This window comes from Saimiri boliviensis, chromosome 14 (genome assembly GCF_048565385.1).
Source record: "Saimiri boliviensis isolate mSaiBol1 chromosome 14, mSaiBol1.pri, whole genome shotgun sequence".
Classification (NCBI taxonomy): domain Eukaryota; kingdom Metazoa; phylum Chordata; class Mammalia; order Primates; family Cebidae; genus Saimiri; species Saimiri boliviensis.
The window spans coordinates 8,513,222-8,530,892 of record NC_133462.1 but is presented as its reverse complement, the minus strand read 5'-3'; the positions used below and the strand labels follow the sequence as shown (position 1 = coordinate 8,530,892).

The 17,671-nt window shown below is 54.9% G+C and overlaps 1 protein-coding gene across 1 annotated transcript; it reads left to right on the top strand.

The window, feature by feature from the left end:
• The first annotated feature begins 365 nt into the window (after positions 1-365).
• Positions 366-15,702, top strand: RCN3 (reticulocalbin 3). Its single transcript, XM_003940363.3, has 7 exons — positions 366-468; positions 895-1,142; positions 4,646-4,848; positions 7,752-7,924; positions 11,356-11,416; positions 13,683-13,882; positions 15,171-15,702. The coding sequence occupies exons 2-7, from the start codon at positions 901-903 to the stop codon at positions 15,276-15,278; spliced, it is 987 nt and encodes a 328-aa protein (XP_003940412.1). The 5' UTR covers positions 366-468; positions 895-900; the 3' UTR covers positions 15,279-15,702.
• The last annotated feature ends 1,969 nt before the right edge of the window (positions 15,703-17,671 follow it).

Here is a 17,671-nt window from a genome sequence, read left to right as displayed (position 1 = left end):
ATGTTTCCCCTGGCCCCTTGATTCGGCTCTTCTTTTTTTTTTTTTTTTTTTTTTTTGGTATAAAACCGTTGGAACGTACAGCTCTTTCTTAAACCATCCTGACAAAGGGAAAGAGGGAAAAATACATTTCCCGTGAGGCTTTGGGGCTAGAGCAGCTGGAGGTGGACGGCAGAGTGCCGCGACGCCTGCCGGGAGTTGTAGTTCTCCCCGGCCGCGTCACTGCGGCGTCGCCCACCCACTTCCTTCCAGTGTCAGGCCGCGCTTTCCTTTGTGGACGTGGCGAGGGGCGCCCACGGCCCTCCCTGCGCTCGCTGGCTCCGCCCCGTGGGGCTCTCGTGCAAGTTCATTGGTTGGAGGGCGGGGCTCTGCGCTGCCAGAGGCGGGGCCTGACTGGAGAGCGCCTGAATTGGGCATATTTGCGGGAACGCAAAGCGAAGCGTGGAGAGCGGAGCAAAGCTGGATAACGGGGTAAAGGGAGCGGGTTGGGGGGCGTCTGTCTAAGGAGGGCGGCTTGGGGCGGCTTGGGTAGAGGATCAGGGTCCGCGCTGGGAGCAATCACGAGGAGCCTGCCTGACCTCTCGCCGGCCACAACCATGCCCTGCGCCTTGCGTGGGATGTGCGCCACGTCTCTCCCAGAAATTCCCCCTCGCAGGCCTGGGACCTCCCTGAGCCTCTGTCAGAAGGTTTGGTCCTCCTCGTAGGTGGCTTTCCCTCTGAGCACCCCGCCCTCCTTCCCCTCATCGCCCGCCCTTCTTGAGCCCAAAAGTTTGCAGCCAACTTCCATCTCCGGGTCCTGTCCTTGGTAACCCCTCCACCTCGCCATCCTCCTGCCCCGTGCCTGTCCTCATCCCTATGACCCCTGACCCCTGGTCCCTGACCTGTGCCACTCCCCAGGGACCAATGATGTGGCGACCATCGCTTCTGCTGCTTCTGTTGCTACTGAGGCATGGGGCGCAGGGGAAGCCGTCCCCGGACGCAGGCCCTCATGGCCAGGGGAGGGTGCACCAGGCGGCCCCCCTGAGCGACGCCCCCCACGATGACGCCCACGGGAACTTCCAGTACGACCATGAGGCTTTCCTGGGACGGGAAGTGGCCAAGGAATTCGACCAACTCACCCCAGAGGAAAGCCAGGCCCGTCTGGGGTAGGAGAGACATGGGGTGGGGCGTGTTCAGAGGTGGGGCTTGGGAGGGAGGCGCGGGAGAAATGACAGGGGTCAGAGAAATGGCGTGGACTGAACTTCAGTTCTTTATGAGAAATCAGTCTATCTTCTCTCCCTGGGAAAAACAAATTAAGTTAAAATTTAGGCCTGAAGGGCCAGGCGAGGTGGCTCGCTCCTATAATCCCAGCACTTTGGGAGGCAGACGCGGGCGGATCACCTGCTTTTGGGAGTTCGAGACCAGCCTGACCAATATGGAGAAACCCCATCTCTACTAAAAAAAAAATACAAAATTAGCTGGGTGTGGTGGCACATGCCTGTAATCCCAGCTACTTGGGAAGCTGAGGCAGGAGAATTGCTTGAACCCAAGAGGCAGAGGTCACAGTGAACCGAGGTTGTGCCATTGCACTCCAGCCTGGGCAACAAGGGCGAAACTCCATCTCAAAAAAAAAAAGGGGGACCTTTGAGGGCAGCAAAATCTCGGTTTAGATTCTGCCCCTAAGCACTTCTTATTGCCTTGTCCCAGACATCTCCCCTCCCCTTTCCTGCTCTGTAAGTGGCAGGGACTGGTGTGGAAAAATGAGGTTTGGCATGTAAGGAGCCCGGCCAGTGCAGGAAAGTGGCGGAGCCATGAGTTTCAGGGTGACCTGGCTAGAATGGAGCCTTGTTCACCCTCTCTGTCAGGGTGAGAGGGTCAGGGCCTGAGGGCAGGAGGTTGGGGGGCGGTGAAAGGAGCAGCCCCCTTGATCTATGCATCCCCCATTGCTCATTCAGCCCACAAAGCTTTATTGAGCACCTGCTATGTACCAGGCACTGCTCAAGGTGCTGAAGTCACAACAGCTAACACAACAGACAGAAATCTCTGTCTCCCTGAAGTTTACACTGTGGTGAGGAAAACAGCAGGAAGGCAGTAAGTAGAAAGTGGATCAAATGGAGATAAATAAAGCAGAGTCAGAAAGTGTGGAGGGGAGAGATTATTGGTGGGGGAGTTACAATTTGATTTATTTATTTATTGAGATGGAGTCTCGCTCTGTCGCCCAGGCAGGAGTGCAGTGATGAAATCTCGGCTTGATGCAACCTCCGCCTCGCTGGTTCAAGCAATTCTGCCTCAAACTCCCTTGTAGCTGGGATTGCAGGTGCACGCCACCACGCCCAACTAATTTTGCTTTTCTTTCTTTCTTCTTTTTTTTTTTTTTGAGATGAAGTCTCGCTGTGTCACCTGGGTTGGAGTGCAGTGGCATGATCTCAACTCACTGCAACCTCTGCCTCCCGGGTTCAAGCAATTCTTCTGCCTCAGCCTCCCAAGTAGCTGGGATTACAGCATGGAGTTTCACTCTTGTTACCCAGGCTGGAGTGCAATGGCACAATCTCGGCTCACCGCAACCTCCGCCTCCTGGGTTCAGTCAATTCTCCTGCCTCAGCCTCCTGAGTGGCTGGGATTACAGGCATGCGCCACCATGCCCAGCTAATGTTTTGTATTTTTAGTAGAGACGGGGTTTCACCATGTTGACCAGGATGGTCATCTCTTGACCTCGTGATCCACCCACCTTGGCCTCCCAAAGTGCTGGGATTACAGGCTTGAGCCACCGTGCCTGGCCTAATTTTTGTATTTTTAGTAGAGATGGGGTGTCACCTTGTTGGCCAGGCTGGTCTGAAAACGCCTGATCTTTTTTTTTTTTTTTTTTTTTTTTTTTTTTTTGAGACGGAGTTTCACTCTTGTTACCCAGGCTGGAGTGCAATGGCGCGATCTCGGCTCACCGCAACCTCCGCCTCCTGGGTTCAGGCAATTCTCCTGCCTCAGCCTCCTGAGTAGCTGGGATTACAGGCACGCGCCACCATGCCCAGCTAATTTTTTTTGTATTTTTAGTAGAGACGGGGTTTCACCATGTTGACCAGGTTGGTCTCGATCTCTCGACCTTGTGATCCACCCGCCTCGGCCTCCCAAAGTGCTGGGATTACAGGCTTGAGCCACCGCGCCCGGCCGGAAAACGCCTGATCTTAAGTGATCTGCCCATCTCGGCTTCCCAAAGTGCGGGGATTACAGGCATGAGCCACTGCACCCGACCTGTTCTAAGTGCTTACATAGCCTGACTCATTTATTCCCCACAACCTCCCTTTTGGGGTAGGTAAGATTATTTTCTCTGCATTTTACAGAGGGGTAACAGGCACAGAGAGGTTAAGTCACCTGCCCACAGTCACATAGCCAGGAAGAAGTGGTCAGATTTGGACCTAAAGTGTTTGACTGTGAAATCCACGCTCTTAGCAGCAGGAACCTCAGAGTAGGGTGTGAGTCCAGGGACAGAGTCGGCCCCTGAAAGACCCGAGCAGAGACTGCCTGGTGCGGGAGTGGGGGTGGTGACTCAGGCAGGGCTGGAGAAGGCTCTGCTGTCTCCGATTTTCAAACTTAGGGAGGGGGCCGTCGGAGCCTGAGGACGGTGACAGGGAGGAGGGCTCCATGTGGTCTCTGTTAATTAGAGATTGGGCCTGGCAGGGCGCCACCAAGGGAGGAGAGAGGGGCCAGGGAGCTGACAGGCGTGGCCCAAGAGAAGGGGCGACATGGAACCTAAAGTAGCTTGACAAGCCAAGGGGAGGGGCACTGGAGCCCAGCGGAGCATGGGGAGGGGCAGAGGGAGACCGAGTTACGGGTGATGGTCTTCGGGCAGTGCCTGACTCGGCCGGGAGCAGGTGGGGGAAAGCCACAGTGCGTGGCACATGGCAAGGCTGGAGGGAAAGGAACCTGAATTTGACACGCGCATTCCCGGTAAGGGGGCGGGGCGGGGCGGGGCCAGCCCTGAGTTGGCGGGGTGTGGCCGTGGCTGTGGAGTGCAGTGGCGCGATCTCAGCTCACTGCGACCTCCGCCTCCCAGATTCAAGCGATTCTCCTGCCTCAGCCTCCCAAGTAGCTGGGATTACAGGCGCCTGCCACCATGTCCGGCTAATTTTTTTTTTTTTTTTGTATTTTTAGTAAAGACGGGGTTTCACTATTTTAGTCAGGCTGGTCTCAAACTCCTGACCTCGTAACCCGCCCACTTTGGCCTCCCAAAGTGCTGAGATTACAGGCGTGAGCCACCGCGCCCGGCCCAGAGTCAGTCTTGGAATAGGGCTCCCTGGCAAGAGGCGCAGTGCGACGCCGCGCTCCCTGTCCCCACCCCAGCTCAGCCCAGCGAGAGGTGCAGCGCGTGCAGGCGGAGGGCGGGGCCGGCGCGGAGAGGGTGACCCTTGATCGTCGTAGGTTCCTCCCCTGCAGTGCTCCCGGCTGGCCCGCTTGTTCTCGGGAAGGGCGTGGCCCGGGGGTGGACTCTAGGCTGAGGGGAGGGGCCCTGCGGTGGGCTTGGTCCCGAATTGACACGCGCCCCTCCCCATTCGTCCGCGGGCCTTGGACTGCATTTTCAGCCCCGGACCAGATGGGTCCCGGGGGCGTGGCCCCGTGCGAGGGGCGGGGCCTGGGGCGGGGCCAGGGACTGACATGTGCCCGCCCCGGCTCGCAGGAGGATCGTGGACCGCATGGACCGCGCGGGGGACGGCGACGGCTGGGTGTCGCTGGCCGAGCTTCGCTCGTGGATCGCGCACACGCAGCAGCGGCACATACGGGACTCGGTGAGCGCGGCCTGGGACACGTACGACACGGACCGCGACGGGCGTGTGGGTTGGGAGGAGCTGCGCAACGCCACCTATGGCCACTACGCGCCCGGTACGCGGCGAGCCCCCGACCCTGCTCCCCACACACCGTGACCCTGACCTTCTGGACCGCCTCGCTCTGAGAACCCTGAATCCATTTACCCAGCGTCCCTGGCCCCTGGCTAGGCTCTACCCACTTTTATGACCCCATCACTTTCAGTTCCCCAGTCTCTCACTTCTGGCTTCTCTTCTTTGTTTTTCCTATTTGTTTGTTTTTCTGGTATTTAGCTGCATGCTAAAAACGATTTTTTTTCCAAACATGAAGTCAGAATAAGGTGTTAAAAGCCCCTGATCACACCCAAACAGGGACCTGAACCCTGGACCCTCAGATTAAAAGTCCAAAGTTCTACCAGCTGAGCTACCCAGGTTCCCTTCAGGGTTTTTTTGTTTTTTGTTTTTTGTTTTTTTTTTGAGACGGAGTTTCGCTCTTGTTACCCAGGCTGGAGTGCAATGGCGCGATCTCGGCTCACCGCAACCTCCGCCTGCTGGGTTCAGGCAATTCTCCTGCCTCAGCCTCCTGAGTAGCTGGGATTACAGGCACGCGCCACCACGCCCAGCTAATGTTTTGTATTTTTGGTAGAGACGGGGTTTCGCCATGTTGACCAGGATGGTCTTGATCTCTCGACCTCGTGATCCACCCGCCTCGGCCTCCCAAAGTCCTGGGATTACAGGCGTGAGCCACCGTGCCCGGCCTTTCCTTCAGGGTTTTTAATTCTGGGGCCCACAGCCTCTATGACACCATGACTAGGGGACTAATGCCTCGTCATCCTGACCCCTGACCTCCATGACCTCTCATCCTGAGACCCCCCAAAGCCAGTTACCCTGCCCCTGACTCTCCGATCCCTCCTTTTTGCCCTAAGCCCCAGCCCCAGTGCCCCCCCACCCCGCCCCACACGCAGCCTTTATTCTCTCCCTCCTCTCCTCTGTCCCTGGCACCAGCCTCCCCGTCCAGCCTGTCTTCCACAGGGCTCCAGGGGATGGTCTTCACACCCAGCGCTGACTTAGCCCCTCCCTGGCTCATGGCTCTCCCCGGCCCCCCAGGAGACAGTCCCACTCCTCAGCCAGGATGTCTCCACCTGCGGCTTTGTTTTTCTGCATTTTCTGCACCCAATGGATCTTCCTGAACCCACCACACTCCTCAAACCTCTACCTTCTTCACGTGTTCCTCTGATAACAATGCCCTTCCCCTCCTCTCTGTCAAACCATCCGAGTCCCTGTTATCACAGCGGCAGTTTGGAGCCAAATGGGCCACTATCAACTCAAAGGCCACCATTCCTGGCTGCAGACCCTTGGATCAGTTATTTCTTCTCTCTGAAAATCAGTTCTTGCATTCAGAAAGTAGATAAATGGGCCAGGCGTGGTGGCTCACGCCTGTAATCCCAGCACTTTGGCAGGCCGAGGCAGGCGGATGACGAGTTCAGGAGATCGAGACCATCCTGGTTAACACAGTGAAAAGCCGTCTCTACTAAAAATACAAAAAATTAGCTGGGAGTGGTAGCGCATTCCTGTAGTCCCAGCTACTTGGGAGGCTGAGGCAGGAGAATTGCTTAAACCCAAGAGGCGGAGGTTGCAGTGAGCTGAGATCGCACCACTCCACTCCAGCCTGGGCAACAGAGTGAGACTCCCTCTCAAAAAAAAAAAAAAAAAAAAAAGGCCGGGCACGGTGGCTCAAGGCTGTAATCCCAGCACTTTGGGAGGCCGAGGCGGGTGGATCACGAGGTCAAGAGATCGAGACCAACCTGGTCAACATGGTGAAACCCCGTCTCTACTAAAAATACAAAAAAAAGTAGCTGGGCATGGTGGCACGTGCCTGTAATCCCAGCTACTCAGGAGGCTGAGGCAGGAGAATTGCCTGAACCCAGGAGGCGGAGGTTGCGGTGAGCCGAGATCACGCCATTGCACTCCAGCCTGGGTAAAAAGAGCGAAACTCCGTCTCGAAAAAAAAAAAAAAAAAAAAAGTAAGAAAATGTACAGTAAGTGGAAAAACCCACTGTACGTGCTTTTTGTGATGATTAAATGCAATATTGTTACATAAAGAGTTTAGCATATAATCTCTCACAAGTTAGCTAATTTATGGTGTGGATATCATATGTTATAAAGCGCGGGTGCAATAGTTTACTCCTGTAATCCCAGCACCTTGGGAGGCTGAGGCAGGTGGATCACTTGAGGTCAGGAGTTTGAGACCAGCCTGGCCAACATGGAGAAACCCTGTCTCTACCAAAAAAAAAAAATCCTTAGCTGGGCATAATGGCATGCACCTGTAATCCCAGCTACTCAGGAGGCTGCCAGCTACTCTGGAGGCTGAAACACGAGAATCACTTGAACCCAGGAGGCGGCAGTTGCAGTGAGCCGAGATCATGCCACCGCACTCCAGCCTGGGCAACAGAGGGAGAAAAATAAAATAATATAATGTTATATAATGTATTATATATATTATATACTTATATAATATATATATACACACAAATTATATGTAACGTATCGATACATACTTTTTTTTTTTTTTTTGAGACAGTTTTGCTCTGTTACCCAGGCTGGAGTGCAGTGGCGCCATCTTGGCTCACCGCAACCTCCACCTCCTGGGTCCAAGCGATTCTCCTGCCTCAGCCTCCAGACTAGCTGGGATTACAGGCGAGCGCCACCATGCCCAGCTAATTTTTGTATTTTTAGTGGAGATGGGGGTTTCACCATGTTGGTCAGGCTGGTCTCGATCTCTTGACCTTGTGATCTGCCCACCTCAGCCTCCCAAAGTGCTGGGATTACAGGCATGAGCCACCGCGCCCGGCCTATTGATATATACTTATTAAACGCCACAGAAGTCTTTGTGCCCCAAGTAGGACTTACTTTGTCTTTGTTTTAACCTGCTTGGCGCTTTCTCATTTAAAGCTCATCTCACTGCGACCTGTCCTTCCCCAGGTGAAGAATTTCACGACGTGGAGGACCCAGAGACCTACAAGAAGATGCTGGCTCGGGACGAGCGGCGTTTCCGGGTGGCGGATCAGGATGGGGACTCGCTGGCCACTCGGGAGGAGCTGACGGCCTTCCTGCACCCCGAGGACTTCCCTCACATGCGGGACATTGTGATTGCTGTGAGTGGCAGCTGGAGGACCCTGCCCCCACACCCTTCCAGGGACCCAGGCTTCCGGTCCCAGGTCCTACTTCCGGGTGCCAACCTGGGGGCAGGTAGTCACCCGGCTGTCCTGCATCTTCCTAGGGAACCCAGGCCGCAAACGCAGGTCAGGGGAGGGTGACCCTTCCCACCTCCACTCCCAGACTCCTGGGGTCTGATCTCTCCTTGTCAGGCCTCCCCCTCCCTGCGCTCGCATGTGAGGTCCAGGCCCCCAGCCTTCCCTCAGACAGGCACATCCGCCTTCCCAGAAGTGCCTCAGGAACCCCAACCCTGGCTGAGCCCCAGGAAATCCTCAGCCCCCCACGTGGTTCCTCATCTTCTCTTCTTTTTGTGAGATAGAGTTTTGCTCTTACTGCCTAGGCTGGAGTACAGTGGCCTGATCTCAGCTCACTGCAACCTCTGCCTCTCGGATTCAAGCAACTCTTCTGCCTCAACCTCCTGAGTAGCTGGGATTACAGGTGTGCATCAACACACCCAGCTAATTTTTGTATTTTTAGTGGAGATGGGGTTTCTCCATGTTGGCGAGGGTGGTTTCAATCTCCTAACCTCGAGTTCCACCCACCTCAGCCTCCCAAAATGCTGAAATTACAGGTGTGAGCCACCATGCTTGGCCTATTCCTTTATAATTTTTTTTTTTTTTTTTTTGCCAAAACGTGCTTTGTTCTTTTCTTTTCTTTTGTGAGATGGCATTTTGCTCTTGTCACCCAGGCTGGAGTGCAATCTCAGCTCACTGCGACGTCCATCTCCCAGGTTCAAGCAGTTCTGCCTCAATCTCCCAAGTAGCTGAGATCACAGGCGTGGACCACCACACCTGGCTAATTTTGTTTTTTGTTTTGTTTTTGAGACAGAGTTTCACTCTGTCACCCAGGCTGGTGTGCAGTGGCATGATCTTGGCTCACTGCAACCTCCGTCTCCTGGGTTCAAGCAGTTCTGCCTCTGCCTCCTGAGTAGCTGGGATTACAGGTGTGCCAGCATGCCTGGCTAATCTTTTTTGCATTTATAGTAGAGAAGGGGTTTCACCATACTGGCCAGGCTGGTCTTGAACCCCTGACCTGAGGCTATCTGTCCACCTCAGCCTTCCAAAGGGCTGGGATTACAGGCATGAGCCACTGTGCCTGGCTCCAAAATGTGCTTTGTGCTATAGAATAAGACTTTTTTTCTCTTTCCTTCCTTTTTTTTTTTTTTTTTTTTTTTGAGGCAGGGCATCACTCTGTCACCCAGGCTCTAGGGCAGTGGCTGGATCTCAGCTCACTGCAACCTCAAACTCCTGGGCTCAAGTGATCCTCCCACTTCAGCCTCCCGAGAAGCTGGGACCACCAGGCACATGCCACCATGTCTGGCTAATTTTTTTTTTTTTTTTTTTTTTTTTGAGACGGAGTTTCGCTCTTGTTACCCAGGCTGGAGTGCAATGGCGCGATCTCGGCTCACCGCAACCTCCGCCTCCTGGGCTCAGGCAATTCTCCTGCCTCAGCCTCCTGAGTAGCTGGGATTACAGGCACGCACTACCATGCCCAGCTAATTTTTTGTATTTTTAGTAGAGACGGGGTTTCACCATGTTGACCAGGATGGTCTCGATCTCTTGACCTTGTGATCCACCCGACTCGATAATTTTTAAATTTTGTGTAGAGACAGGGCCTCAGCATGTTGCCTGGGCTAGTCTTGAAATCCTGGACTTGAGGGATCCTCCCGCTTGAGCCTCCCAAAGTTTTGGGATTACAGGCGTGCGTGAGCCACCGCACCTGACCCACAGTCTTACAGTGAATGAATTTGGACTTAAAGAGGGGAACAGAAGTCGTTTTGCTAAAGAAAGGCACAAAAAACAAGGAAGAGAGGTGTCGAGTGTGTCAGAAGAACCCTTAAAGTTCTTTATGTGTATAAAGCAGAGGTAGGCGCCGGGTGCGGTGGCTCACGCCTGTAGTCCCAGCACTTTGGGAGGCCGAGGCAGGTGGATCACGTGAGGTCAGGAGTTTGAGACCAGTGTGGCTGACATGGTGAAACTCGATCTTTCCTAAAATTAGCCGCACGCAGTGGCTCACGCCTGTAATCCCAGGACTGTGGGAGGCCGAGGCGGGTGGATCACAAGGTCAAGAGATCGAGACCATCCTGGTTAACATGGTGAAACCCCGTCTCTACTAAAAATACAAAACATTAGCTGGGCATGGTGGCGCGTGCCTGTAATCCCAGCTACTCCGGAGGCTGAGGCAGGAGAATTGCCTGAACCCAGGAGGCGGAGGTTGCGGTGAGCCGAGATCGCGCCATTGCACTCCAGCCTGGGTAACAAGAGCGAAACTCCGTCTCAAAAAAAAAAAAAAAAAAAATATATAAAAAATTAGCTGGGTGTGGTGGCGCGTGCCTGTAATCCCAGCTACTCAGGAGGCTGAGGCAGGAGAATTGCCTGAACCCAGGAGGCGGAGGTTGTGGTGAGCCGAGATCGCGCCATTGCACTCCAGCCTGGGTAACAAGAGCGAAACTCCGTCTCAAAAAAAAAAAAAAAAGAAAAAAAAAAAAAAGAAAAATAGGAAATTAGCCAAGCGTCTTGGCTCGCGCCTGTAGTCCCAGCTACTGGGGAGGCTGAGGCAGGAGAATCACTAGAACCCGGGAGGCGGAGGTTGCAGTGAGCCGAGATCAGGCCACTGCATTCCAGCCTGGGTGACAGAGCAAGAGTCGTCTCAAAAATAAAATACAATAATAAGGAGAAAGGAGGGCCGGGCGTGGTGGCTCACGCCTGTAATCCCAGCACTTTGGGCGGCTGAGGCGGGTGGATCACGAGGTTAGGAGATCGAGACCATCCTGGTCAACATGGTGGAACCCCGTCTCTACTAAAAATACAAAAAAGTAGCTGGGCATGGTGGCTCGTGCCTGTAATCCCAGCTACTCGGGAGGCTGAGACAGAAGAATTGCCTGAACCCAGGAGGCGGAGGTTGCGGTGAGCCGAGATCGCGCCATTGCACTCCAGCCTGGGTCACGAGAGCGAAACTCCGTCTCAAAAAAAAAAAAGAAGAAGAAAGGAAAGAGAGAGAGAGAAAGCAAGCAAGCAGATGTAGGTTCTAGGCTCTGCTAAATGTGAAGGAGCGTTTCGCCTTCGAGGGGGTTTGCTGGGGCTCGAGTAAGTTTTCAGGGACCCAGATCAGCTCTCCTGGTGTGCGACACTGGACACTGGGGCCCCCGGGCTCTCGCCCCCAGGATGCAGGTAGTGCCTGTATCATCGTAACATCCCAGAAAGCCCCCAGATTTCCCACATGCTGCCTGTGGAGACGGCTCTACTGCCTGCCCCACACAGCTGACTGGAGCTCAATTTCCAAGAAAACCTCACACTCTTACCCCAGGGGTCCAGCCTTCTCCAGGGGCCAGGGGCATCGGCCCTCAGCCTCAATGCCTCTCTCTTCCCAGGAAGCCCTGGAGGACGTGGACAGGAACAAAGATGGCTATGTCCAGGTGGAGGAGTACATCGGTGAGTGCGCCCCCGTTTCCTCCCGGGTCGCCTCTCTTTTCTCAGGCAAGGCAGGGTTGGTGGGGGCAGCCAGATGTACATCACCTATCGGAGAGCAGTGGCCCTCAGACATGGGGGCAGGGCACTGCTTGAGTTCATGCAACCACTCGACATTTATGGAGCACCTGCTGTGTGCCAGGCCCAGGAAACACTTATTGAGCACCTACGGCATACAGGCTACAGTTGAATTACAGCAGGGTGGCGGCTACAGCAGATAATAACACAAAGTACCTTCTTGGGGGTCTGGAGTTTTTTGTTTTTTTATTTTTTTGAGACGGGAGTTTCACTCTGCTCACCACAGGCTCCGTCTCCCAGGTTCAAGGGATTCTCCTGCCTCGGCCTGCCGAGTAACTGGGATGACAGGCATGCGCCACCACGCCCAGCTAATTTTGTATTTTTAGTAGAGAGGGGGTTTCTCCATGTTGGTCAGGCTGGTCTCAAACTCCCGACCTCAGGTGATCCACTCGCCTTAACCTCCCAAAGTGCTGGGATGACAGGTATGAGCCACCGCGCCCTGCTGGGGTTCTGAAATTTCTAGAAAATCAAGGCTTAGGGACTGTGTTTAGTGTAGGTGGGGGATCGGGAGGCTGGTCTTGAACCTGCGTCTGCACAGTGAACACTGTGCTTGCTGTTACATGGGGTGTTGGGGGACCCACACAAGACCCCCGAGTTCTCCCTGGGTCCCTGCCACTGTCCTGCCCCTAGGGGGCAAAAAACTTAGTCAAAGAGAAGGCAAACAAGGAATTTTTGTTTGTTTGCTTGAGACAGAGTCTTGCTCTGTCGTCCAGGCTGGAGTGCAGTGGTGTGATCTCAGCTCACTGTAACCTCCACCTCTTGGGCTCAAGCGATTCTCCTGCCTCAGCCTCCTGAGTAGCTGGGATTACAGGCACCCACCATCACTCCTAGCTAATTTTTGTGTTTTTAGTGGAGACGGATTTCGCCATGTTGGCCAGGGTGGTCTGGAACTCCCAACCTCAAGTGATCTGCCCATCTTGGCCTCCCAAAGTGCTGGGATTACAGGCTTGAGCCACCATGCCCGGCAATTTTTTTTTTTTTCTTAAGAGATGGGGTCTTGGCCCGGTGCGGTGGCTCAGGCTTGTAATCCCAGCACTTTGGAAGACCAAGACGTGCGGATCACGAGGTCGAGAGTTCGAGACCATCCTGGTCAACATGGTGAAACCGCGTCTCTACTAAAAATACAAAAAACTAGCTGGGCTGGTGGCGCGTACCTGTAATCCCAGCTACTCAGGAGGCTGAGGCAGGAGAATTGCCTGAGCCCAGGAGGCGGAGGTTGCGGTGAGCCGAGATCGCGCCATTGCACTCCAGCCTGGGTAACAAGAGCGAAACTCCGTCTCAAAAAAAAAAAAAGCCGGGCGCGGTGGCTCAAGCCTGTAATCCCAGCACTTTGGGAGGCCGAGGCGGGTGGATCACGAGGTCGAGAGATCGAGACCATCCTGGTCAACATGGTGAAACCCCGTCTCTACTAAAAATACAAAAAATTAGCTGGGCATGGTGGCGCGTGCCTGTAATCCCAGCTACTCAGGAGGCTGAGGCAGGAGAATTGCTTGAACCCAGGAGGCGGAGGTTGCAGTGAGCCGAGATCGCGCCATTGCACTCCAGCCTGGGTAACAAGAGCGAAACTCCGTCTCAAAAAAAAAAAAAAGCCGGGCGCGGTGGCTCAAGCCTGTAATCCCAGCACTTTGGGAGGCCGAGGCGGGTGGATCACGAGGTCGAGAGATCGAGACCATCCTGGTCAACATGGTGAAACCCCGTCTCTACTAAAAATACAAAAAATTAGCTGGGCATGGTGGCGTGTGCCTGTAATCCCAGCTACTCAGGAGGCTGAGGCAGGAGAATTGCCTGAACCCGGGAGGCGGAGGTTGCGGTGAGCCGAGATCGCGCCATTGCCCTCCAGCCTGGGTAACAAGAGCGAAACTCCGTCTCCAAAAAAAAAAAAAAAAAAAAAGGAGAGAGAAAGAAAGAAGGAAGAAATTGATCAATCATTCAATCAACCAATCAAATGAATTTCTCCTGTAACAAATGATTGCTTTTTTAAGTCAGGTTTTGCTACTAATTCCACTGAAACAGGAGAGACAGCTGAGGCGAGGGAGAGGGTCGTGAGTTGCTCCAGGGCCTGGGTCGGGAAGTATCGGAGCCGGGATAGGCCCCCAGCTCCACTAGACTCCCAGAGCTGCGCCTCACCTCGTGCCCTGTGTCCCGCCCGCAGCGGATCTGTACACAGCCGAGCCCGGGGAGGAGGAGCCCGCGTGGGTGCAGACGGAGAGGCAGCAGTTCCGGGACTTCCGGGATCTGAACAAGGACGGCCACCTGGACGGGAATGAGGTGGGCTACTGGATCCTGCCCCCCGCCCAGGACCAGCCCCTGGTGGAAGCCAACCACCTGCTGCACGAGAGCGACACGGATAAGGTGCAGTGACGGGCCATGGGGGGGGGGGTGTGAGGGGGCAGCGCGGGCAGCGCCCAGAAATGAGCGGGACCTGGGCCTGCAGCTGGGAGTCCTTGTTAGGTGGGATAAAAAAAAAAAAAGAGGGACAGGCAGGACGAGGTGGCTCACGCCCGTAACCCCAGAACTTTGGGAGGCCGAGGCGGGCTGATCACCTGAGGTCGGGAGTTTGAGACCAGCCTGACCAACAGGGAGCAATCCCGTCTCTATAAAAAATACAAAATTAGCCAGGTGTGGTGGCGCGTGCCTGTAATCCCAGCTACTCAGGAGGCACAGGCAGGAGAATCGCTTGCATCTGGGAGGCGGAGGTTGCGGTGAGCCGAGATGGCGCCATTGCACTTAAGTCTGGGCGACAAAGTGAGACTTTGTCTCAAAAAAAAAAAAAAAAAAAAAAGAGGCCGGGCGCAGTGGCTCAAGCCTGTAATCCCAGCACTTTGGGAGGCCGAGGCGGGTGGATCACGAGGTCAAGAGATCGAGACCATCCTGGTCAACATGGTGAAACCCCGTCTCTACTAAAAATACAAAAAATTAGCTGGGCATGGTGGCGCGTGCCTGTAATCCCAGCTACTCAGGAGGCTGAGGCAGGAGAATTGCCTGAGCCCAGGAGACAGAGGTTGCGGTGAGCCGAGATCGCGCCATTGCACTCCAGCCTGGGTAACAAGAGCGAAACTCCGTCTCAAAAAAAAAAAAAAAAAAAAAGAGATACAGACACAGAGAAGAAGAGAGAGGACAGAGACCCCGAGAGAGAGAGAGAGAGAGAGAGAGAGAGAGAGAGAAACAGAGAGAGAAACAGAGACCCAGAGAGGGGGGAGACAGAGACCCAGAGACAGAGGGAAACAGACCCAGAGAGGGGGGAACAGAAATCCAGAAAGAGGGGAGAGACCCAGACAGAGACGGGGACAGACCCAGAGAGAGAAGGGGAACACAAACCCAGAGAGAGAGAGGGACAGAGACCCAGAGAGGGGGAACAGAAACCCAGAAAGAGGGGAGAGACCCAGACAGAGAGGGGAACAGACCCAGAGAGAGGGGGGACAGAGACCCAGAGAGAGAGGGGGACAGATACGGGAAGGGGGGGTGGGCAGAGACCCAGAGAGAGGGGAGACAGACCCAGAGAGAGAAGGGGAACAGAGACCGGGGTGGGGACAGAGACCCAGAGAGAAGGGTCCCAGGGACATAGGGACACACTTGGCTGCAGGGAGGGCTTTTGAAACCAGGGTGTGTTGTCCCCTCTGAGCTGTGGCCCTCCCTCCAGGACGGGCGGCTGAGCAAAGCGGAGATCCTGGGGAACTGGAACATGTTTGTGGGCAGCCAGGCCACCAACTACGGCGAGGACCTGACCCGGCACCACGACGAGCTGTGAGCCCCATGTGTCCGCTATAGCCTTGTGGGGCGCGCGGTGACCTGAGCAGGGGCCACCGTGGTCCAGCCCCTCCCTGTCCAGGCCCCGCAGGAGGCAGACGCAGTCCCTGGCATTCCCTGCCCCCGGGCTTTCACAGACCTCCTGGGTGGCCTTCTGTCCCTGTGACACCCCCAGCCCCAGGAGGGGCCCTCACCATCCCAGAGGATAAGTGACACATATTTCTGACTGGCCCAGTCTCCCAGCCCAGACCCAGGGACCCTGGCCCCAAGCTCAGCCCCTAAGAACCTCCACCAGCCCCTCCGGCTCCCAATCTGAGCCTCCACCACACAGACTGAGAAACTCCCCTGGTCCTGCCCTCTCCTGCCTGGCCCTGGGCACCTCCTCTCTGCCAGGAGCCAATAAAAGGCAGCGGTGGGACCTTTCATGTCTGTCTGTGTCTGTCTGTCTCTGTGAAGGGTAGAGGGGCCCTGGAGATGGTTTGGGGGCCGAGGCACACAGTCAGGGACTAGGCATTTGAAGGAGGGGTGCTGGGTACTGGCAGGGTTGGAGGGCATTCCTAGGTATAAAAAAGAAAACATGGCGCGCCGGGCGCGGTGGCTCAAGCCTGTAATCCCAGCACTTTGGGAGGCCGAGGCGGGTGGATCACGAGGTCGACAGATCGAGACCATCCTGGTCAACATGGTGAAACCCCGTCTCTACTAAAAGTGCAAAAAATTAGCTGGGCATGGTGGCACGTGCCTGTAATCCCAGCTACTCAGGAGGCTGAGGCAGGAGAATTGCCTGAACCCAGGAGGCGGAGGTTGCGGTGAGCCGAGATCGCGCCATTGCACTCCAGCCTGGGTAACAAGGGCGAAACTCCGTCTCAAAAAAAAAAAAAAAAATAAGAAAAGAAAACATGGGTGGGTGTGGTGGCTCACACCTGTAATCCCAGCACTTTGGGAGGCCGAGGCAGGCGGATCACAAGATCAGGAGTTTGAGACCAGTCTGGTCCACATAGTGAAATCCCATTTCTACTAAAAATATAAAAGATTAGATTAGTCGGGTGTGGTGGCAGGCACCTGTAATCCCAGCTGCTCTCCTGCTACTGAGGCAGGAGAATCCCTTGAACCCAGGAGGCAGAGGTTGCAGTGAGCTGAGATCGTACCACTGCACTCCAGCCTGGGTGACAGAGCAAGACTGTCTCAAAACAAAACAAGTAAACAAAAAAACACAAATTGGGCCAGGTGTGGTGGCTCACACCTGTAATCACAGCACTTTGGGAGGCTGAGGTGGGCGGATCACAAGGTCAGGAGTTCAAGACCAGCCTGGCCAAGTGGTGAAACCCCGTCTCTACTAAAAATATAAAACTTAGGCGTGGTGGCTCATGCCTGTAATCCCAGCTACTCTGGAGGCCGAGGCAGCAGAATCCCTTGAACCCAGGAAGCGGAGGTTGTAGTGAGCTGAGATGGCACCACCGTACTCCAGCCTGGGTGACAGAGCAAGACTGTCTCAAACAAAAAGAAAAAAAGCCTGGGGTCTGCAGCACACAAACCAGACAGGAAGCCCTGCCCACTCAGAGCTCCAGTTCTGTAGGGAAGAAGAGACACAGTGACCTAAAAGCATGGAGTGACAGACGCTGTGAAGCAGGGAGGTGGGTAGCTATGTGGCAGTATTCTGATGACTGAGTGGCTGGGAAAGGTAGTGGTACATGGAGTGAAGGAGGGAGCCATGGAGAGTTCTGGAGGGAGAGCATTCCAGGGAGAGAAGAATAAGTAAAATGCCCCTGAAGCAGCAGTGGTCCTGATGTGGCAGCATCAGCAAGGAGGCCAGGGTGGCTGGAAGGGAATGAGCCAGGGGAAGAGGGTTGGAACTGAGAGAAGATGGGGCATGGGTTCACACTGTGCAGGCCCCAGCAGGCAGGTCATGGTGATCCTTGTTTGGTGGGACAAGACAAGAGATGGACAGAGGGCCGGGCGCGGTGGCTCAAGCTTGTAATCCCAGCACTTTGGGAGGCCGAGGCGGGTGGATCACGAGGTCGAGAGATCGAGACCATCCTGGTCAACATGGTGAAACCCCGTCTCTACTAAAAATACAAAAAATTAGCCGGGCGTGGTGGCGCGTGCCTGTAATCCCAGCTACTCAGGAGGCTGAGGCAGGAGAATTGCCTGAACCCAGGAGGCGGAGGTTGCGGTGAGCCGAGATCGCGCCATTGCACTCCAGCCTGGGTAACAAGAGCGAAACTCCGTCTCAAAAAAAAAAAAAAAAAAAAAAGAGATGGACAGAGACCTGGAGAGCAGGGGATGAGGACTCAGAGAAAGAGGGACAGAGACTTAGAGAGAGGGGGGCAGAGACCCAGAGAGAGGGAGACAGATCAGAAAGAAAGGAGGATAGAGACAGAGTATTTGAGTTCACGC